Source organism: Pieris rapae, chromosome 1 (assembly GCF_905147795.1).
Source record: "Pieris rapae chromosome 1, ilPieRapa1.1, whole genome shotgun sequence".
NCBI lineage: Eukaryota > Metazoa > Arthropoda > Insecta > Lepidoptera > Pieridae > Pieris > Pieris rapae.
This window is the reverse complement of record NC_059509.1, coordinates 1577284-1597833: the sequence shown is the minus strand read 5'-3', so window position 1 is coordinate 1597833 and position 20550 is coordinate 1577284. Positions and strand designations below refer to the sequence as shown.

General features: G+C 32.7%; 2 protein-coding genes and 1 non-coding gene across 3 annotated transcripts; 1 reads left to right on the top strand and 2 right to left on the bottom strand.

The window, feature by feature from the left end:
* Nucleotides 1–234: 234 nt before the first annotated feature.
* Nucleotides 235–14417, top strand: LOC110999944. The gene is made up of 4 exons (XM_022269238.2): nucleotides 235–346; nucleotides 10349–10443; nucleotides 10517–11249; nucleotides 11374–14417. The coding sequence occupies exons 1-4, from the start codon at nucleotides 319–321 to the stop codon at nucleotides 13905–13907; spliced, it is 3390 nt and encodes a 1129-aa protein (XP_022124930.2). The 5' UTR covers nucleotides 235–318; the 3' UTR covers nucleotides 13908–14417.
* LOC110999942 (activating signal cointegrator 1) lies at nucleotides 14418–19856 on the bottom strand. The gene is made up of 12 exons (XM_022269236.2): nucleotides 19658–19856; nucleotides 19460–19584; nucleotides 19203–19382; nucleotides 18957–19075; nucleotides 18702–18850; nucleotides 18380–18543; nucleotides 17139–17308; nucleotides 16224–16381; nucleotides 15253–15374; nucleotides 14847–14943; nucleotides 14640–14737; nucleotides 14418–14549 (listed from the first exon to the last, which is right to left on the bottom strand). Exons 1-12 carry the CDS (start codon nucleotides 19723–19725, stop codon nucleotides 14461–14463), a joined length of 1539 nt encoding a protein of 512 aa, XP_022124928.2. The 5' UTR covers nucleotides 19726–19856; the 3' UTR covers nucleotides 14418–14460.
* Nucleotides 17898–18100, bottom strand: LOC123689711. Its single transcript, XR_006750623.1, has one exon. It is a non-coding gene; the product is annotated as a small nucleolar RNA U3 (small nucleolar RNA).
* Nucleotides 19857–20550: the final 694 nt, after the last annotated feature.

Genomic DNA, 20550 nt, shown 5'->3' with positions numbered 1-20550 from the left:
AAAAATCTAAAAACATTCACTACAAGAAACATATATCGCCAATACTATACTTAAGTCAAAGCGATTGTTTACATAATTATGTATGTCGCACCTATAAGCTTGCAAGTACAGCAAATACTTTACTGTTGATTCATCACAAGCCAATTTTAGTTACATTTCGATGCAATGAAAACGAACTCAATAGTTACTTTTCCCACCCCAGTGGTTTTGCTACCATCGTCTTAAGCATTCGAAGTCAGTTAGCATCGCGACCTGCGCGCGCTGTGATAGTGTTGTGATAGTGATGCGAGCGTGTATATCAAGCCTAATTTTGTGATCATGTGTCGAAGCCGTAGGAAAATGAACGGTAAGTCTACAAAATAAAGATATAATTTAAAAAAAAACTCAGTACATAAACCTCTTTCTTTCCTGTCCGATTTGCCTGATCCTAACCCACGTAAACACGATGAATTAATTGTATCAATTTTATTTTTATAAAGCAAAAACAAAAATAGGTTAAGTATAGGTATTCTATTGTTTAAAAAAAGTTACTTTCATCTCGTGAATATTCAATAGGATAATATACCTTTATGTAAATATAGCCGTTATCAATAAATAGAGCGGAAATTATAATTCAATGCAAACACTTGTTAACATATTAAACTACTTAATTCTATTTAATCATAAATTCTATACCAGTGGATACTGTAGAAATTTAATTAGACTTCAAAAATATTGAGTTTCTAACTACTGGCTTCAATAAAAACGGTTAAATTTTAAATTTAGAGACATTTTTATATATGACTTATTATTATGAAAATATTATAAAATAATTATCGTGTATTTTCGAGAAACATAACTCTTCTGTGTTATAAATTAATGAATAAAAATTCAAATCGTTTATCTTAAAAGCTGACTGAATATCTAAACTCTAATATAAAATTTTCGAAAATCGAAATGGTTCGATAAAATTTACTAAAATAAAAATATCAAATAATATAAGAACTATCTAATAAAGGCTTGTGACCCATTCTATCTAACCAGTACGCAGAGCATATCGATGATAAAAACTTATTCTTTATAATTTCTACCGGAAATCAGAATCACTATGCATTTCCTGGCAACTGGGTGAACGTCTTTCTAACGATGGAAAATAATCGTAAATTATATATTAATTCACATTATATGTAATTATTGGGGTAGAGGCACAAGAACGTGTATGACCGGCTTAAATTAGCATTATGATTCGACTTTTTATCTGCTTAACGGTGAATCTAAACTTAACTAGTGAATACATGTTTAACATTTATTTTGATGTTTATTGTCACTAGGATGTCAAAATTACTCAATAAGAAAAAGAAACAGATTTTTTTTTCTATTTGTCAATTATATCGAATCTATGCCTTGACAATCTATCCAACTCGGAGTATCAGTCAGTCATTACCTAAAATTATATATAATTACTATTACATTTTGATATTCAGGACATTCAGGCAAATTTAGATTAAAAAAAATTAAAACAAAGCGAGCTTATGAAACAATATTGTCACGAGAAAAATTTAAAAATAGAAAGCAAAACGTGATCAATTATTCAGTTTCACTTCTTTGTCACTATTTGCGGTAATTTAAATCAATAGTGTTTTATTTATTGTGGCAAAAACGTGATAATAACACCATTCATTTTCTTAGACTTTTAGTCTTGAAGGCATTGTATTTGGTTATACTTACTTCTACAAGAGATTCGCCATGAATAATTCCAAAGCCGTAAAGTGAAATGGTTACAAGTTTTCTTAATTAGATTTTCATATTATGTCCATCGATGTTTATATTGTGAGATCTCTCTCACTGAAGGTGATCCTTATTGGTGGGCGTCATCACAACCTTTTTTTAGGGACTTATTCGCACGAAATCTAAAATATCAACTAGTAATACAAAATTATTAGGCATTTAGGTCCTGGATATTAAATATAATTGATGCAATTTTTAAGAAAGCACGGCGCATTGTAGATTAAAACCGAACACTGTTATTGTACTATCAAGATATCGGTCGATAACTATATGTCTTCGAAATAACAAAGGAAGGAAAGGAAATGGAGTGAAACATACCGTGCAGCATGACACCGAATTATAATATAGGTTACGCCCGGAAGTGTACTAATGACTGTTTTTAGGAAATGGTTTGAACTACTTTTGATTTATTAAATGCTTTTAGTTATTAAATCAGTTCGATTTCTGGTAAAGAAATTATTGCGGCTAAGGAGACACTTTTTTTATATAGAACCTGGGGCAAACGGGTAGGGGGCTCATCTGATATTACGTGATACCGCCGCCCATGGACACTCAACGCCAGACGGCTCGCGAGTGCGTTGCCGGCCTTTTTAGAATCTGTACGCTCTTTTCTTAAAAGGACCCTGAGTCGAATTGGTTCGGAAATACTTCAGTGGGCAGCTGGTTCAACAAAGTGGTGGTGCGCGGCAAAAACTTTCATGGGTTATACAAAGTTAACACTGTTTTCACGGGGTACACGGAAAACCAGCAAACCATAGGTGTATGGGATTATTGATTATCTGTTTGGATGAACGCAAAAAACTAAAAACGATACTTGATTTTGTTTTTCCGCCCAAAAGATGGTCTTCTTCTTAAAAAAGATTAATATGTATAATTCATTGAAATTTTATGTAAGTTTTATTTTGAGAGTATTATTGAATAGGTCCCAAAAAGTTTGAAAGTTAATAAAAAAGATACTTTACTCAAAATGAGTCTCTAAATAGACCGATATTTTGTGATCTAAAAGAATCTGTACCCAAAAGTAAGGAAATTAATTATTCACATTCTAGTGGCTATAAACAAACGTTTCTCTCGCAAGTTCCAAGGTAATTCTAAGGAAAATGTAACTAGTGTGTAATACTAGTAGGTTCGAATTTCGCAACAATATTTCCCACACACGCCATAAGCTTCTAACAGTCTGACACAGTAATTCGCTCCATTTTCGGCTTATTATCATTAACTTTCGCTAAAGAAAAGCGTTTGTTTAAAATTGGTAGTGTTTTGTAACCACGCGTGCGTATCGTACTATTTTATGGGACCTTAAGTGTTTATTACGTCATTTACGAACCTTATTGTTACAACTGTACATGACTTAACTATTATATGTAATGTGATACGACATTTCATTATATAATTCATTAACTTAAATATCAAGGCATTTATTTATACTTCGTTACCGTAATATACAAAATAATACATATTAAAAAAAAAACAAAAAAAGGTTACATAGGTAATATGTAGCCTTATCGCTAACAAGCGATTTCTTTCAGGCAACCTTAATTGGAATAACAAAAAAGAAACACCTACATAGAGTAAAGTACAATAAGTGCAAAAACTAAAAGAAACTCAAAATAACATCTAACTAAAATTAAATTATATCCAAAGAAAAATATAAATAAATCTATTAACAAAAACATAAATTTTTTTTTAATTAATGTTCAATATATACAAATTTCTACACATCAGCTCTTTAAATCTAACACCTGCACCAAGCACCTTTTGATTTACTTACAAAACGTTTTCCGCCTAGCTCAGTTGGTAGAATCGTTCCCCCTTAGTTTTAGGATAAGGGTAGAGTTTTTAAGATGTTGGTACTACTCACTTATGCACTATATCTTTCGCTGGATTCAGTTTCAATAGAAATTTACCGTCTGAGTGCTTAGAATACTCTGGCGCAACTTACGGTACTTCAAACACATTGAAATTTTCTATATAGTAAGAGTCAAATTTTTCAAATTACATTAATGTGTGTCATGAGTCACAGGTCAGTTTGATTTGATGATGCATTATTCTATACAATTTGTGTCTGTAATAAAATTTCACTTGTGCGATAAGCAACTTATTTAAATGCCAAATGTGTCAGGTTATTATATTGCAAAATGCATGAGAAAGTAAGACATGGTTTGAATAAATTCATTTTTGCAACGTGTATAATAGATTTGAGGAAGTAGTACAAGCAAAAGATTGATAAAAACTGAAAATAAATGATAAGAAGTCCTTGTTCTGCAACGAGTTTCCTTTTGATACATTTAATGTTACACTTACATCATACTTTATTAGAAATATAATAATTTACTATCTTTTAGGCGAGTAGCACACAAGAAAATTGATTTAATCAGCGTATCGTTAGATATTCTTATAATATATCTCTATATAATGTACTCTATCTTTAAAGGCATAGAAAACGATTTTTAAGGGAAATTAAAAATAAAGAAATCTAAAAATGTTTGTTAATATCGGAAATCGTGTAATACTAAACATCTGAAACTGTAGTACAATAACTATTGAGCCTTTATAAAGAGTTACAAATATGTATACAATATAAAAAAAAACATTCCTCCGAAAGCCTTAAAATAAGGATACAAAGTGCAACAACCTTAGCTCAATCGCAATATTTGGAAGAAAGTGAATTGGCATAGCTGTAGTCGGGTCACGTTGTTATGGAAAGTGACCAGCGAAGGTCACGGGCGGTGAATCGTAATGAGGGCTTGCTCGTTCCGGTACTCGTCGTCATTACATGCTCATTAGGTGTCGTATTAGATGCATTATTGCTTTTGGATTCTTTGCTAGTACCAACAAACGAGTCAAAATTAATTGTTTTATAGCTCACTACTAGAGAAATTGATTATATTAGTAGCATGTTATTTGTTTTAAGTCTTCCGGCATCGTAGGAGTTGGCTACTACTCAAGGCAACCAATTTGTACCGATTCAAAACAATTTTATTGCTCGTAATCGTTTTTTAATAATATAAATTAAAAAAAAATTAACAGTAATAAATTAAGAAATTTATCCATAATTTTTTTAGTACGTTATGTCAGTTTACATATGAAAACATAAATTAATATTTATATATATTATGTTCAAAACCTTGCCTGAAGGGAATAATATATTTTCAGGTTAGTTATTGTTTGCTGTTATATTAAGTTAATTTATTATTTTATTATCTGTGTTTTATTATTTTTTTACAAAAAAACCTTCGTCATTAATTATATAATTTTTACAAAGGAAACACTATACTACCAGTTCTACACGGATAATTGCATATTACTTAATAGATTGAATAAACTTTTACAACAACAAAACACGGTATTCCCACAAGCTGAAGAATGGTCTTCGAAAGTGACAGTGACAATGACATCTATCAATTTGTGTGTGAAATTGAAAATTACGGCTATAAAAATCAAGGAAGTATCTGTGGGATAGCTTATTTGCATGTTATAATAGCGTATTTTTAAGGAAATACAATCGTTATAACTTTATGCCAGTAAAAGGTAGGGAAACAGCACGCAAGAAGAAATAAATAAACATATCAAAAGGCAACAAACTGATAAGCTAGTTAAAACATATTTTGTACATAAATATTCAATCTTAATATTATTATTGATTATGAAAAAAGATAATACATTATTATTAAATAAAGGATAAAGCAACAGGCAGGATATTTTAGTCGGAAAAGGAAAATGTAGTAATTGTAAGGAATTCAGAAAAGTGCGGTCACATCTTACAAGCGTAGAACTAAAGAAGCCAATAAGAGTCTTGACCTCAGTGCGATGCCTTCTGTACAAATATCAAACCTAAGTCTAAGATATACATTCTCCACATTTTCCTATATTATAAGCAAGTGTACTAAATAGAAAAGCTATTGATCGAACATGCAACCTTTCAAAACTAAATTAACAGTGATCTATATAATATAACAAAGATAACATACATATAAACTAAACAAGCATGATTGGAGTTTTAAATAGTTTAAAAATGATACTAGTAATAAAAACAAAAAGCTACTTTCAGAGCTTAGATAGAAATATACCCAAAAATGTTAACAGTTCAATAAAATCTAACTATATTAATAATAATATAAAATTTCGTAATTTAAAAAAAATATGTTAGTAGGTAACCTAGATATGTTATTGTAACAATTAAATACATATAAATACGTAACAATTAAATGTGGTGTGAAAATCAATTTATCGGTATAAAATCACTCCGTAGCAACGCGATGGTAGCACGGACTGGCCATACAGCGAGTTCAACGCGCTCTATTCAATACGTTGACTTTTTTATGCTCCACATATAAAATGTATATAATATACACTTTTTACCATATATTTCATGGATAGACGTCTAAAATGTTGGTTGTAAACATCCGTAATTATTCTAAGGCAGTAAGGGCGCACATTAAATTGGCACTGAAATTGTTGGTATTTCTTTAAGAAAGAGCAATTTCAAGCTTCCAAATCTAACGTGTTAGTTGAAAATTCACTGTAACTGCCTTTAGGTTATATCGTATACTTCACTGACATAATTGAAAATCGTTTTAGGTTGACAATACTGAGGTCACGAAGAGACAAATGCGACGATTATTCCCTTCCAAAAGACGGACATACAATTATTTCTAATGCAAGCTATATAAAAGTATTATATTTTTAACTGAGTTTCTCTTCCATTCAAATTTGAACAGTGTATTAAAAATGTTTCTTTTTTATTACTTTCAAACATAGTTTTATTAGGCACTTGTATATTTAACGACGCTAAAACTAATATAAAACATCCGTACTATAGAGTTTATTTAGTTTAATAATAAAGTAAAATTTTGAATTGTTTTCTATACATGTATATTATAAACTACATCTCATAATCACACAAATCAAGATAATGATGGCAGTGATTAGCTTCGAACGCATGCATACAGTATCATTACATGAAAATCACTTTTAATTTCAGCCTTTTAAAGTGCACTTTTATTTGTAGACGCTCTCTCGTGTGGCTGCGGCATAAAAATGTATTTTCTCGTAGCAAATAGCTGGAGTGAAACGTGCTACGGTCCGAAGAACATTGCGAGCAAGCGGGATGTCATATAGTACATTGCAAAATTAACAATAATCATGGATAAATTAAGAGCATTTTTTTTTTGTAAAACAAGGGGCAAACGGGCATGAGGCTCACCTAATGTTAAGTGCCCATAGTCACTCTCAATGCCAAAAGGTTCGCGAGTGCGTAGTGGGCCTTTAAAGAATTGGTAATAAATAAAACTAATTAGCATACCTTCCACAAAAATATTGTCATTTAAGAAAGCTTTATTATATTATCAAAGCATTTGCAATTTGCGTTATTTCTACAAATTGAATCTACTATCTAATGATACCATGAAAAGTCAGTAATTAATTTGCTATATATAGGAAGAAATAAATAATAGATTAATTTAATAGACGACATGGCTAAAACTTGATGAAAATAAACGATACAACCAACATTTGTTGACATTGTAAATATGTCATAAAGTAACAAATTCTACAATCGGTCCACCGAACCTGTGAGGCTAATGTGAGTTAAAAATTGTTTTCACATGTTTAGGTATAGGCAGCATAGCCTGTGGGATTAGACTTTAGAAGGAGGCAAACATATCTTTCCACGTTGTCCTCCCCAGTTAGCATTGATAGAGCTTTATTTTCTAAGGCACTCTGTGGCGTTATGTGTATATTTTGCACATTATCAATGCGGTATTTCGTTGCACGAATTGTTAGCTGTCTAAGAGATGTCACCGCAAACAAAAACGTGCAATTATATTTTCTATTTTCCAATGTTACGTGATCGAATTTTCACACGTCGCAAAAGAAATCGTTATCCTTAATATGCAACATAACGCAGCACAGGCATCGATAAGAAGAATTAAGATCCAAAAATATTTGTATAACAAAGTTGATTTGTGCAATATTTTATGACATTATACAACATATAATAAAATCGTTTAATTGTATGACTCTTATAAAAGTCAGAAGACATACAGTATATTCAAGACAGTTAATATCATATATTTAAATTATCTGAAATATAACATTAAGGCAATATATATATACAGGCTTTTTAATATTCTTTACTATGTAAGTAATAATCATAATTAAAAATTGATAAAATTAAAACAAATATATATTTTGTTATCATATTCAAAATAGCTGGTGAATTCTACGATCTATCGCGCCAATTTGACGAAATGGAAATCCAATCGAGAAGCGCCCCAGGCCAAGATTTTTAAACAATTTTATGCTTAGAATATAAAAAATAGCTTTCAGTAAGATCAATCGTAGTGATTAGGTTGGCTGTCATGGTGCGTGCCCAACGCGAACGCACACCCAAACGACGTCTCCATTCTATAGAGTTCTTGATAAATTCTTTGGATTTAATTATAAATCTATGTATGTACTGTTATCGGAATGTAACCTGATGTCTCGTGATTCATTCATTTGAAAGATTCATTTCAGGATAGTGTCATCCATAGTCACTCTATAATTGATAAAATAGGAATCACAATGATCCAACGAGACATAGAAAAATATTAGAGCGTAATTTAATATTTTCACCGGTAAAACCGGTACCGATAACGCTGTACAATTAAAACAACGATATAATGAAACTCTATGAACGTCCATTCTAATTTACATGTTATTTCAGTAAAATATTTTTCAAATAGGGATTTTTTTATTTAATATTTATATTATAATAAGTATACATACGTTAAAGACTTTGATATTTTTTATAATTAACACAACTTTTAATACAACTAGCAAAATAGAACGGAAATCTTTTTTTATAGAATGTGGCAAACGGGCAAGGAATCACCTGATGTTAAGTAATACCGCCGCCCATAACACTCTCAATCCCAAAGGACGCGTGAATGCTTTGCCGGCCTTTTAAGATTGGTTCGAAAATCCTTCAGTGAGCATCTGGTTCCACAAAGTGGTGGTGCGCGGCAATATCTGTCTTGAAAAATGCTCAGTTGTGGAACGGTGGACGTCGAGGTTATACGGGTGGAATTTCGTATTATGCCTCGATCTCTAATCTAATCTAATACAACTACAACTACAAAAAATAAAGAAACAAGCTAAGCGTTTTATAACCAATTGATAATAGAGGCGGACGTATTTCAACAACATAATGCTTACAACTGAAACAAATGTGAAATAGATTATGTGCTTGTAAATTTACCACGTACATTTTACATATGTCACACGACGACCATATTGTCAAGAGTACCATGCACACACGTCAGGTAACTTTCGGTGTCATTGCCCATTCAAAACAGCTCCCATAGTTATGGCGTAATAAACCCCGTGCAACATTAACAATGTGTGGTAAATGCTACATAGAAAGCCACTATTCATTAGCCACACTTCTTTTACATGCCAGTATATATTGCATGAAATTTTTTAATCATGCTATAATTGAATCTGTCTATATGAACTTTTTCTGTCAAATAGCGATTACTTGTGATTAAAGTATGTAAGGATTATTTACAATGGTGCAAATGTAGTGTTTTATTTATATTAATAAATGGGTTTGATATTAATTTTACATGTGGTAAAATTAATAAAAAAAATTAAAAATTTACCTTGCCTCCATTCCTGAAATTTTGTATAGATACAAAATTTGATAGTTTATATTACATATGTATATATTTAGTACGAATCTATTTAATCCAGCCAGCAAAGAAATCCACTACATTTGCAACGGAACTTTAGTAATTGTATATAAATTTTTCAATCACTCTTATTTTCTAACTTAAACAAACTAAATTAGAATAAAAAGATAGAAAATAACTATGGCTAAATTTCGTGGGAACGAAAACTTCACGGTCAAATTCAGTTCCGCTCTACATATATTTATATTTTTCAACGTATAGGCGAGTTCAATCGATTTGGCAAGCTTAAAACTGATATAGTTTTGAAATACGCGTATTGTCGATAATGTTTTTACGCTACACCTATATTCTCACGTCATGTTTTACATAATACACGTTGTTTACGCCATTTTATAATCCATTACCTAAGATCCTCTCTGTCCTCATTTTCTGTCCTAACCGCACCTTTTCGTCAAACAACACTCTGTCTCTTTTGAGAGGAGACCATTCTACATGCACCCGCGCTTCAGAGAAGACCCTACCGCCAAGCGTAAGCACACGTGTGACCTCGCGTCGGCGGTTGAGTATCGCAAGAGACAGAGTGGTGTTTGAGGAATGGATGCGGTAAAGACAGAGAGGACCTTAGATAATGGATTAAATGGATGGCGTCAACACACGTAATCGATCAATTTCTTAATTTAAACAATTGTAGGAAAGCCAAAAAGTTTAGGAATTATTTCTATATGAAGTTTTATTAATGAAAAGCGTTATTAAAATTCATATTGGTAATACAGTTTTTGTTACGATTAATTATAATTCATTTTAATTACTCTAAGCTTTATAAAAAAAAATCCACACAATATTATTTAGTAGATTGATTTATAAAAAAAATATATTGGCTTATACTAATAGAGTATTATTTTCAGATGTGCGGCTATGGGTGTCGTTGCTGCTTTTGCAAAGTTTAGTTTTGTCTGTAGTAAGCACTAAACACCTTCGTCGGTCTATGGCATCACATTCGGTAATTTTATTTTAAAGAAAAAAGTCTACTGTGATAAATATTATATTTGCTTTACAAAGTTTTTGTATTCCAGCATTTGCCCGTATCAAAAAGTGGATGGAGACCTGTTGTCGGTTCCAGCGGACTATTATATGGCTCACTGAACACCGCACCACTCCACGCCCCTTACAAACAACCAATCCAGGATTACTATCAATCAACTGGACGCCCTGTTGCAACGAGAGATGCCACCAAACTAACTTCAATAGCACAATCATACCGACCAACAACTTTACGGACGGTGCCAGTTTCTCCCGCCCAAAACCAAGCAATCAATTCATACCTCAATCCATTTGCTTTACCTAATAATGGTTTATCTCAATATAAATTTGTTCAGAACTATCCCACCGACAATATATTTAGAAATACACACAACCCCTACCTTTCACGCCCGGTTTATCAACAGAAGCAACAGGCAAAGCAGAAACTGCCTCAGCAATATCATAATAACATTCTCCAAACACTGACTAGTGTCCAACCTATTAATTTTGGACAGTATTCTACACCGACCCCGGTAAATATTCTTGGAAACCCAGTCCAAGTTTACGCAAGACCTGATGGTAAGCGACCTCAGTCGGGCACTGAAATCTACAAGCAAGAGGTGTATAAATTACAGGACAATGATCCAGTGTCTCAGTCTGTAACGCAGCAAGTTAAAACCGCTCAGCAGCAGTCTATTGGCACCCTGAACTTTCCTAACAGACCTTACTTCCAATACTCACTCCAGGATTTAGCTGGAATACAGCAGTTGCCTCCGAGTATAATAGGTGTGTATTTTATAAGCAGACAAGAAAACTTTCATTTATTATTATAAGCCCATAAATCAATATATAGGTAATTTGTTTCTATTACAGCGTGATATATTTTATCATCACGTATTATTTGTTTCAGGTTCTTTTGGACCTTTCGCAGTGCAGACAGTGAAAACTAGAGACCCAGCATATCCAACTACAAAGGCTACTTACCAACAATCTCAACAACCGCTTCCAACTAAACAGACTTTCTTTAGTCCATATAACTTCCCACAAACCATTAAAACTACACCTACAATTTACTCATCCACTCCAAAAGTACAACCGGCTCAGAATCAGTTATTCTTTAGCTCTACGTTTAATGACTTGGCTAACGTACCCACGCCAAGAACAAAACCTATAGCCCCGACAAAAATCGACCCGAATTCTGGAAAGAAAACCGGTGGCGGTGGTTTTAAGCCCAGCCCACAAGATCCCTTCTCCAAGCAGCAAACAGAATTCAATAAGATCACCACGTATAATCCTCAAGCTACACCGATTACACAGGTTACATCGGCTCCTAATCAATATTATGACATTCAATCTCCCAATCACTATCAATATAATTTCAACATTCCAAATACACAGCAGTTAAATTATGATCAGCAGACTGGAAATATTAACTACAATCAGCAACAGCAATTTTATGATAATATTGGCCTAAATCAGCAAGTAAATCAACAATACATAAATGCACCCGGAGCATCAAGCTTATTTGGAGCCGTAAACTCGGTATCATATCAACCAACATATGAAGTAACTGATAAAGAAGCAGACGACGTTACTCATGCGTCGACTGGAGGTTGGCTACCCGATACTTACGAAACAAATCAAAAAGTGACTGAAGAGACTATATCAAAACCAGATCAATCCAGTGCGCTGTTCACTAACCCAACCACTGTGATACCTGAACCACCCGAAGAATACGCTATTGTAACTGAACCAGAAACAAACTATGAAAATGGATATAACTATGAAAGTAATTACGACACTCAAAGCAGGCGACCATTAGGCGATGATTTTGAGCCCATCGGTCAACATAAACTTAAAGATTATTACTATAAAGTATCAACTCCTTCAACAAGGCGTACTAAAAAGCCGTCCAAGGTTATACAAGAAGGGGTCACAGAGGCGACAGTTGTAAGTGAAGAACCTGTAGAAGCCCTACCAACTTTGCCACCGAATCAACATTTTAGGCGCCCGAGTGCTTCTGAAGCCGTCGATAAAGACAAAATTCGTAAAAGAAACAAAATAAGACGGCGGCGACCAATAGGCAGTAGAATCAAAGAAGAATCTACCACAGCTAAAATAACCACGACAACAACTGATCCTGTTCCTCAAACAACTGAAGAAGTACATACAATCAGGCCTAGAATCAGACCAGTAAAATCAAGGACAGAATCTCCTGTAACAACAGTAAGTGCAACTACTGATTTAACTACAAGTGCTTTGCCAACCATATCACCTACCACACCTACTGTGATGAAGAAGAAACTTAGCCATCAAAGATTTCTTGCAACTACAACTGGAAAAACTGAAACGACTACCCACACAACCAGAGATTTTGATCACAACAAAGAGTCACCTATTATGAAAATAGCAAATAGACCTCCAACAACAAAACATTCATATGAATACAAGACAAGCGAAGTTCCAGATTATAGTCATAAGCAAGATGAAAAAGATACTCCAACTAGCGATATTGCCGTAAGTTTGGCCGATTCCTTTAAAAATACCGCTGATATTCTGAAAGAGTTTTCATTTCATAGAGACGTGAGGCCCATGGAAATTACTACTGTTGCTCACGAGAATACTGAAGCTGAAACAACCACTACCTCGACAACAGCGAGACCAGAAACCACAAGAAATATTGGTAAAATACAAAGGCCAAAATTAAAGCTTAAGCATGACCGACCTAAATTTAGTGTTAAAGACTACAGGAACCGGCTCAGCTCAACTACAAGTAGCACGGAAAAATCAGTAGAAAATACACCCAAACCTAGACCACAAAGAAAAAACCCATATGCTGAAATTAATGTTGAAATAGAAACTACAACAGAAAGAAAACGATTTACGCCAAAAGAACCACGGCACAAGCTAAATAGAACTGAAAATAATGAGCAGGAAATACATTCACGCCTACACAACAGACAAAAGACGACTGACACAGCAGAAAGTACAACACAAAAAATCTCAGCACGTATAAGGAACGGCCAACGACGACCGAAGCCCACGGAAGAAACAATTGAAACATCAAGCACCATCGCCGGCAAAAGACCTTTGAGGAAGAAAATCAAAGACTCTGAAACCGGAGAATCCGTTCAAGACGTCTCTATAAACGAAACACTCGCTGACAAAAACGACATAACTTCAGAGAGAACGAGGTCTGAGAGTGCTATAATGAAAATAGCGGATAAAAAGCATCAAGACCATATAGAGCGTCTATTCGAGCATTCTAAACGCGTTTCAGATTTGACCCTAGCAGCTAGTAAAGACTACAACACGCCAGGCATGTTCAAAACAGTGTCATCGAATAGCAGACGAATACCGAATTACTTTACGATAGCAACTGACGACCCCATTCTTCCAATACAAGCATTTTTCCCTCAGCTCAACCAAAAGAAGGAATCCTAACGTTCCTAGCTAGTTTATTGTTAAACCAAACCTACTTGTCTGCCAAAGCGTCATTCTTTTCTATAAGTTTAGCATAATTATTAACTATATCAACAGCGAAATTCAAATTAATGAGAGATTGGAGATTAATTAAGTATGATACTAGTTGTTTTCTTGGGTTTGTGTTGAATTTCGCGCACAAGATGGCGTTGAACATAAAAATCGAAACTTAAGTAAAAACTTTTAATTTTTTTTCGCTTAAAACTCAATAAACAGGCAACTTAATCGGTTTAAGACCCCACCTGCATTTCCCTTTTTCGGTGCTCTTAATATTAAGTTAATACGAAGTATTATGTGAAAATGTTTTTAGTTCGTTAAAAACTCTTGGTACAACTGAATTATTCATAGATTAAAACTAGAATAACATTATTTTATGACCAAGACTTTTTGACAAACTGCATACATTTTGTGTGTGTATAAGTGTGTTTCGACTATTTATTTAGATTTAAGGATTATTGTAAATAAAAATTCTTTTAACACATCTTTTTATTTATTCAGTTATATAATTACAAAGTTAAGCTGCATTCGCTTGTTCTGCTTCTATTTTTGACATTTTCTGTAAACATTTGAGCGCGGCTTGATGTATTGACTTATCCAAAGTCCCTGAAAGCACAAAAAAATAGGTTTTTTTTAATTCGATCACAGCAAACATTTACGTTGGTTAGAACAACTTACAACAATATTAATACTTACATATTTTATGTTGCCCTTTGACGGGGAAGCGCAGACGCAGACTGACGGGGTTCGAACACACGAACACATACGGACTGTCACTATCACCGTCTGGGTATCTAAATCGAAATTAATAAAACATATAAATAAGATTCAATTAACTCTCTGATTAAACTACTTTACTACGACATATACTTTGACCGCGAAGCTAAAATCAAATTTACATACTGTTTTTGAAACTCTTCTTGCGGTAAACAGTCATCTACGTTGACGCAACCGAGCAGACACGCCGTTGGGTAGAAAGACGGAAATTTAAATTGTTTATCTGAAAATAATTTATTGATACTTTAAACATTTAAAGTAATTCGGATGTGAAGAATACAGTTTATAATAAAAATCAAGTTCAGTTTAACAAAGTTAGTTCGCCATGAATAGAATACATCCAAACAAAACAAAATCAGTGCAGTTAATTTAAAAAAAAAACACGATAACGATTTTTCAAAGATTTTAAAATTTCATACGTAAAATTATATTCATTTTTCAATTTCAAACCTTTTCCCTATAATTCAGGACGTTAAATAAATTTATTCGATATATTAACTCAAATCACAATATTAACATAGTAACATAGTACCTGGATAAAGTACTCTATATCTGTTCTCGATCTCCCTCACAAGGCTTTGTTCTGGTGGTTTCGCGGTGGAAGCTATCCACAGCCGGCCGCGGTGGTTTGAGTACCAGGTTCGACCTTCAGAGCTAAAACATATTTTTGTTCAAAAAACATATTATTTTTAATGAAATGTAAAAAGTATCCTAAAATTTTCTCACATCGTTATCGATTATATATGTATGTCTAATGACCACCTTAAAGTACTTTCAGCTTCAAAGGATTGGTGGGCCGAAGGAAGGGTACTTTATCTGCTACCGCCATACTAATACGAAAATGGAGACACCACTATTTGAAAATAGAATGTAAGACGCATTACCCTTTTTTTTTTTAACTATGGCAATATGTATAAAAATCTTCTATAAAACTGTAGTATTTTACTCTATTGTCAATAGTGTACACAACGTCCCCGATATTTGTATTGGTATTTTTACCCCTTGCATTACATTACTTAAGTTTTCATTGTCGGATTTTAATGGTGAAAGAACTACTAGACTATTCAATGAAAAAATGCAAATATTTCTACTGTAAATGTAATCAAATTTTGGCTATTATGTACACCGATGAAAGTCGATATTAAAAACTATTACAATATATTATATCATTATTGCAATATGTATATAATGAATATCATTACTATAAATAAGTAAGTATTTTCAATACAAGAATTAATTAAGGTTATCAATTTGACCTGTACTCATTTGATAATGTTTAAATTTAATATTTAAATATATTTATGCTTAAAAATGATGTACTAAATTTCGTAAATATATGTATGATTTGCCACGATTTCTCGAAATCTTATCAAGAATTCCTCAGTAAATCATAATTTACATACATAAGTTTTCTTTTCAGTTGACAGGTATTAAAAGTAGATTTATTAATTACTCATTATCTAGTTAAAGCCACACTCCTACACGTATTAACAGAGTCCTTACAGTTTGATCCCCTCAACCAACAAGGAGGCCCAGGGCTGATGCATGGACAGACATTTCCCACCATCCGTCATTTCTTGCAATTGGGAGTCTTGTACGCGAGATTCCCTGGACCAACCCTTAGTAACATTAGAGTAGTCACAGCCCACAGTATCATCGAACTGAAACAAAAGAAAGAAAAATTCCAAAGAGGTATGGTAAAATAGAGGATGATGACGAGTATGGAATAATTGTTTCAACTAAAATCAATTTTTTTACTATTACTATTACTCAACAATAATCTCACAATATATAGTTTTTAATCCGTCCAAAAGTATTTATTTAAATCTATATTTATTAATCTGTTAATGTGTTATGTTCTTAACAGTTTTTTTTTTCACAAGAATTACACTGCTAACTTTTACTATTATTAGCATCATTACATTCTTACTCTTTTTCGACTGAGGCGCTAACTAGCTGCTGAGGTCTGGCAGAATGACCAGCGCTGTGGCACACTCTGCTCCTCAGCATAATGCTGAGCCAGGGCCAATTACAACCACAACACACACGCATTACAAACTTAAAACATACCTTGTTCTTTAGAAAAAAAATCTCTCATTCTTTTTTTTATTTTACTATTTTTTTTCTTTTATTGTTGTTATTCTGTATGTTTCTGTGTGTCTGTTTTATTAGTGTCATCTCATGTCTATATCTATGTTTCTTTCCAAAATAATTAAACTATATAAAAATTAAAACAAATGCATAAATTTGCATGACCCAGAATTGTTATTATGTATTTAAACACACTGGCAGCTTAATAGCTGATGCGCGCGTATTTTGAGATTTGGAGAACATATCCAATGGATTTTAAGAAGAATTCAATGATAATGTTTAGTATTATTATTTAAAATTAACAAGTCTTGATTGTAAGCCTTATACCTGTAATAAATTAGCGTTGACTCCAGGAGCGACGTCCCGGTCGGTCGAAGAGTCGGCCAACAAATCCGTTCTTAGGAATTGCCCACCCTGGGCGTTCCCGGTTGTAATATTCCTAATTTGTTCTTCGTCCACCTCATAATCTATTGTATTGTCTTCAATCACTTGGCGACCTGTTTTAGTTTAGAACTACATAGTTAAATTATTCTCAAAGCGTTTCTACGAGCGAAATTCCAGAAACAATAATGATAATTACTAAATATTAATAAAAAATAAAATGTCAAAGCTCGTGGACGCTTTAAATTGTAATCAGTTATTTTATTTTTGATATATTTCACAGTTTGATGTCCATTAGTATAATAAAATAAAAAGCTAAGCTTTTCGATGAGCTTAAAAATCAAATGATTGTAATAGTGGTTTGTGCAACTGATGACTGAGCAAAAGGTGAATTTGAACGTGGAATTTTTCTTATACTAGAATATTTTATTGTGTATTTGTGTAATATATATTGTGTATTTTTAATATTACACATTTAGTTTTTATTCAAATTCTAAAAACGACACCAGTTTCTACTTTCTATAAATAAAAAGAAAACGAATGCGGAATGAACTCAACGAAGTGCGTGCCCACGTAATGTTGATAAATAACATACTCTATATCGACTAGAAATAATTGATTAGATTTAAGATAATATAGTATATTATGCATTGCACAGTATTGAGTATAGTATATCAACTATACAAATTAATAATAGAATAAAAAGCCACTCAGACAGCGACAGTACCCCACGCTTCTTCGCAAGCGAAGAAGTGAACGATCATCGAGGGCTAATGATTTACATCATCGCCAGCCTCACGCTCAGGGTACCGCGCCACGTCTCTTCATCATGGCTGGATATTTCCCACGTGTTGTGAGAAGTTGCGTGAAGAGCTTACTATAGAAATGATCCTATGAAGTAAGGTCTTGTCGAATTAAAATAATCCAACGTATATATATAAATTTCAAATCATTTAGATACTGCCTTTCAGAATTAGAGTAAGTAACATGGCGACATCTGTGTGTGATAATATCCACATGTAAACCAAGCGTCCCAGCCAGACCGTGCCATCTTACGGCGATAAGATAATGAATAAGAACAAGATAAGCGACATCTAGTGGCATAGATCCTATTTTTCTTATATTCACAAACAGGGCTAGTTTGTATGAAATATCCTAATTTTTTAGTTTTCGCACTTTATACATACCAGCAAAATCAAATGTCATCTTTTTATTGAGTCTAGATGTGTGCTTCTTTTCATGGAGTGATAGCTGATACTTTTGCAGTTTTTCCTTTTCACTAGCACTAAGCCAGACACTGTTTGCATTGAAATAATCGCTATCATCGTCTGTTACCCGCGTACGACGTTCGCTATTAACAAAGATTTAAATATGAAGTACAACTTGAAACTTATTTAGTTTCTGTCCAATATAAGTGAATAGTTTTATTTATTGTTGACATTTAAATCATTAACATCTATTATCTCACTTTTAAATATTAATTAATTAATAATGAATATTTTGACTAACCTAGTGCGATCATATTCCAAAAGCTTATTTCTGTGTGTAACAGCTGCTTCCCAGCCTTTAGGCCGGCTTCTATCCATTAAAGATTCCATTAGTTTGGCACTGGCTTTAGTCTTAGCATTCAATTCTTTTTGCTCTTGGGGTGTACACACCTAAACAAATTATTTAATAAATATGGTATTACTAGATTATCACTTATTAATTCTACTTATAACTAATTCAAATAAATTTTTAACTAGTTCTGCCAAAAAAAATTACCAAATTTCCACAAAAAAGGCATGGCCCAGAACCTTCTTGTTTGCAAACTATTCGGCCACAGTGCAAACAATTGTTAATTAGTTCATGTTTTGATGCTTGACACTCACAGTGATGTCTGCCTGTAAATTAAATTGGGTAAAACTTAAATCAAGCCAAATTCAGTATTATATAATAAACTTAAATGGTAATGTAAGTTCTAAACAAATAAAAGAGGGCCTCAATATTTAACAACAACAGAAACATTACCTTTAATCAAGATAGTTTGGGCATTCTTGCCTTCTTGTGAATAAAGATTAACATATTTTGTTTTCTTTTTAGTTTTTGATTCTTCTGCATTTGGTGTTGGTATCGGTTTTTCCTGCAGCACATCAGGCTGCTGTTTATTTTTTGAAATTTTTTTCTTGAGTTGTCTTGGTAAGGAAGACCCTAAAAGTGAAATATTCTGTATACTACATGCCAAATTTTGTTAGCTAAATCCTTCAAAATTTACATTTAATAGTTACCTTTTGAGGGAAATTTTCTGTTACAAAGTTCTCGAAAAAAGGATTTGTGTTCTGGATTTTCAAAATTAATTAAAGTTTTCATATATTCAGTTATATCTGCTTCATTCTCCATTGATAAAACATATCTATAAAAATATTTTTTAATTACAGCATATAAAAATCACAATATTTTACATGATATAGGAATCAAGAACCAACGTTATTAGATCGGGAGGCACTTCGAAATCTAAAACTTTTGATAAACTTTCTTTAAGCCACTCCTCCATTTTTATATAAAATCAAATATAATCAATTGGATTTGGCCAGATTAAGTAACTAGTAAAAAATTTAATGCAAACTTGCTCGCAATAATATTGTAGATAAGTATTTCCTCTTCTAAGTAATTGCCAGCTGTTCCAACTTCAAATTTAAACTGTTTCTGTCATCTGTAGTCAATAGTCACCGAACGTCATTAGTCGTAACCTCATCGATGATTAGTTTTAGTTCGATTTGATCACCGAATAATGATATTTTAAATGGCATGGCATTTAATAATCATCTAAGATCCGGCTGCAAGATATTTGTTAAAAACCCAATTCTTTATATTATGTATTCATAATTAAGAGAATGTATTTGATTAACAAATACAAAATATGGGTTTTCCCAAAAATCTATTCAAAATAATTTAATTATAAATACTAGCGGCCAAATTTTAAAAAGCAACTTGGTAGATATGCGTTTTTCTAATTATAAATACACATTAAAAAAAGTTTTTTTAGCAAATAACCGATGAGCGTACTAATCCTGTAGCCGGATCTCGTACTAAGTATAACTTAGAATGTAAATTATACATTTATAAAAAAACCCGAGTCAGGTACCATTATGACGTGTATTGTTTTTCATATTGACACTGTACCTACGTTATTTAGGAGGTTAGAGGAGACTGGATCTATTTCATAGGAATGTTTTGATAACATAACCTAACCTTCGTATTTACACCCATCAAGGAAATTTTTGGAAAATATCAACTTGACGAACATATAATGAAAATATACCATGAAATATACTCAGATTCTGCAAAACTCGGAGATTGTTATGGGTAGGCCATTGGT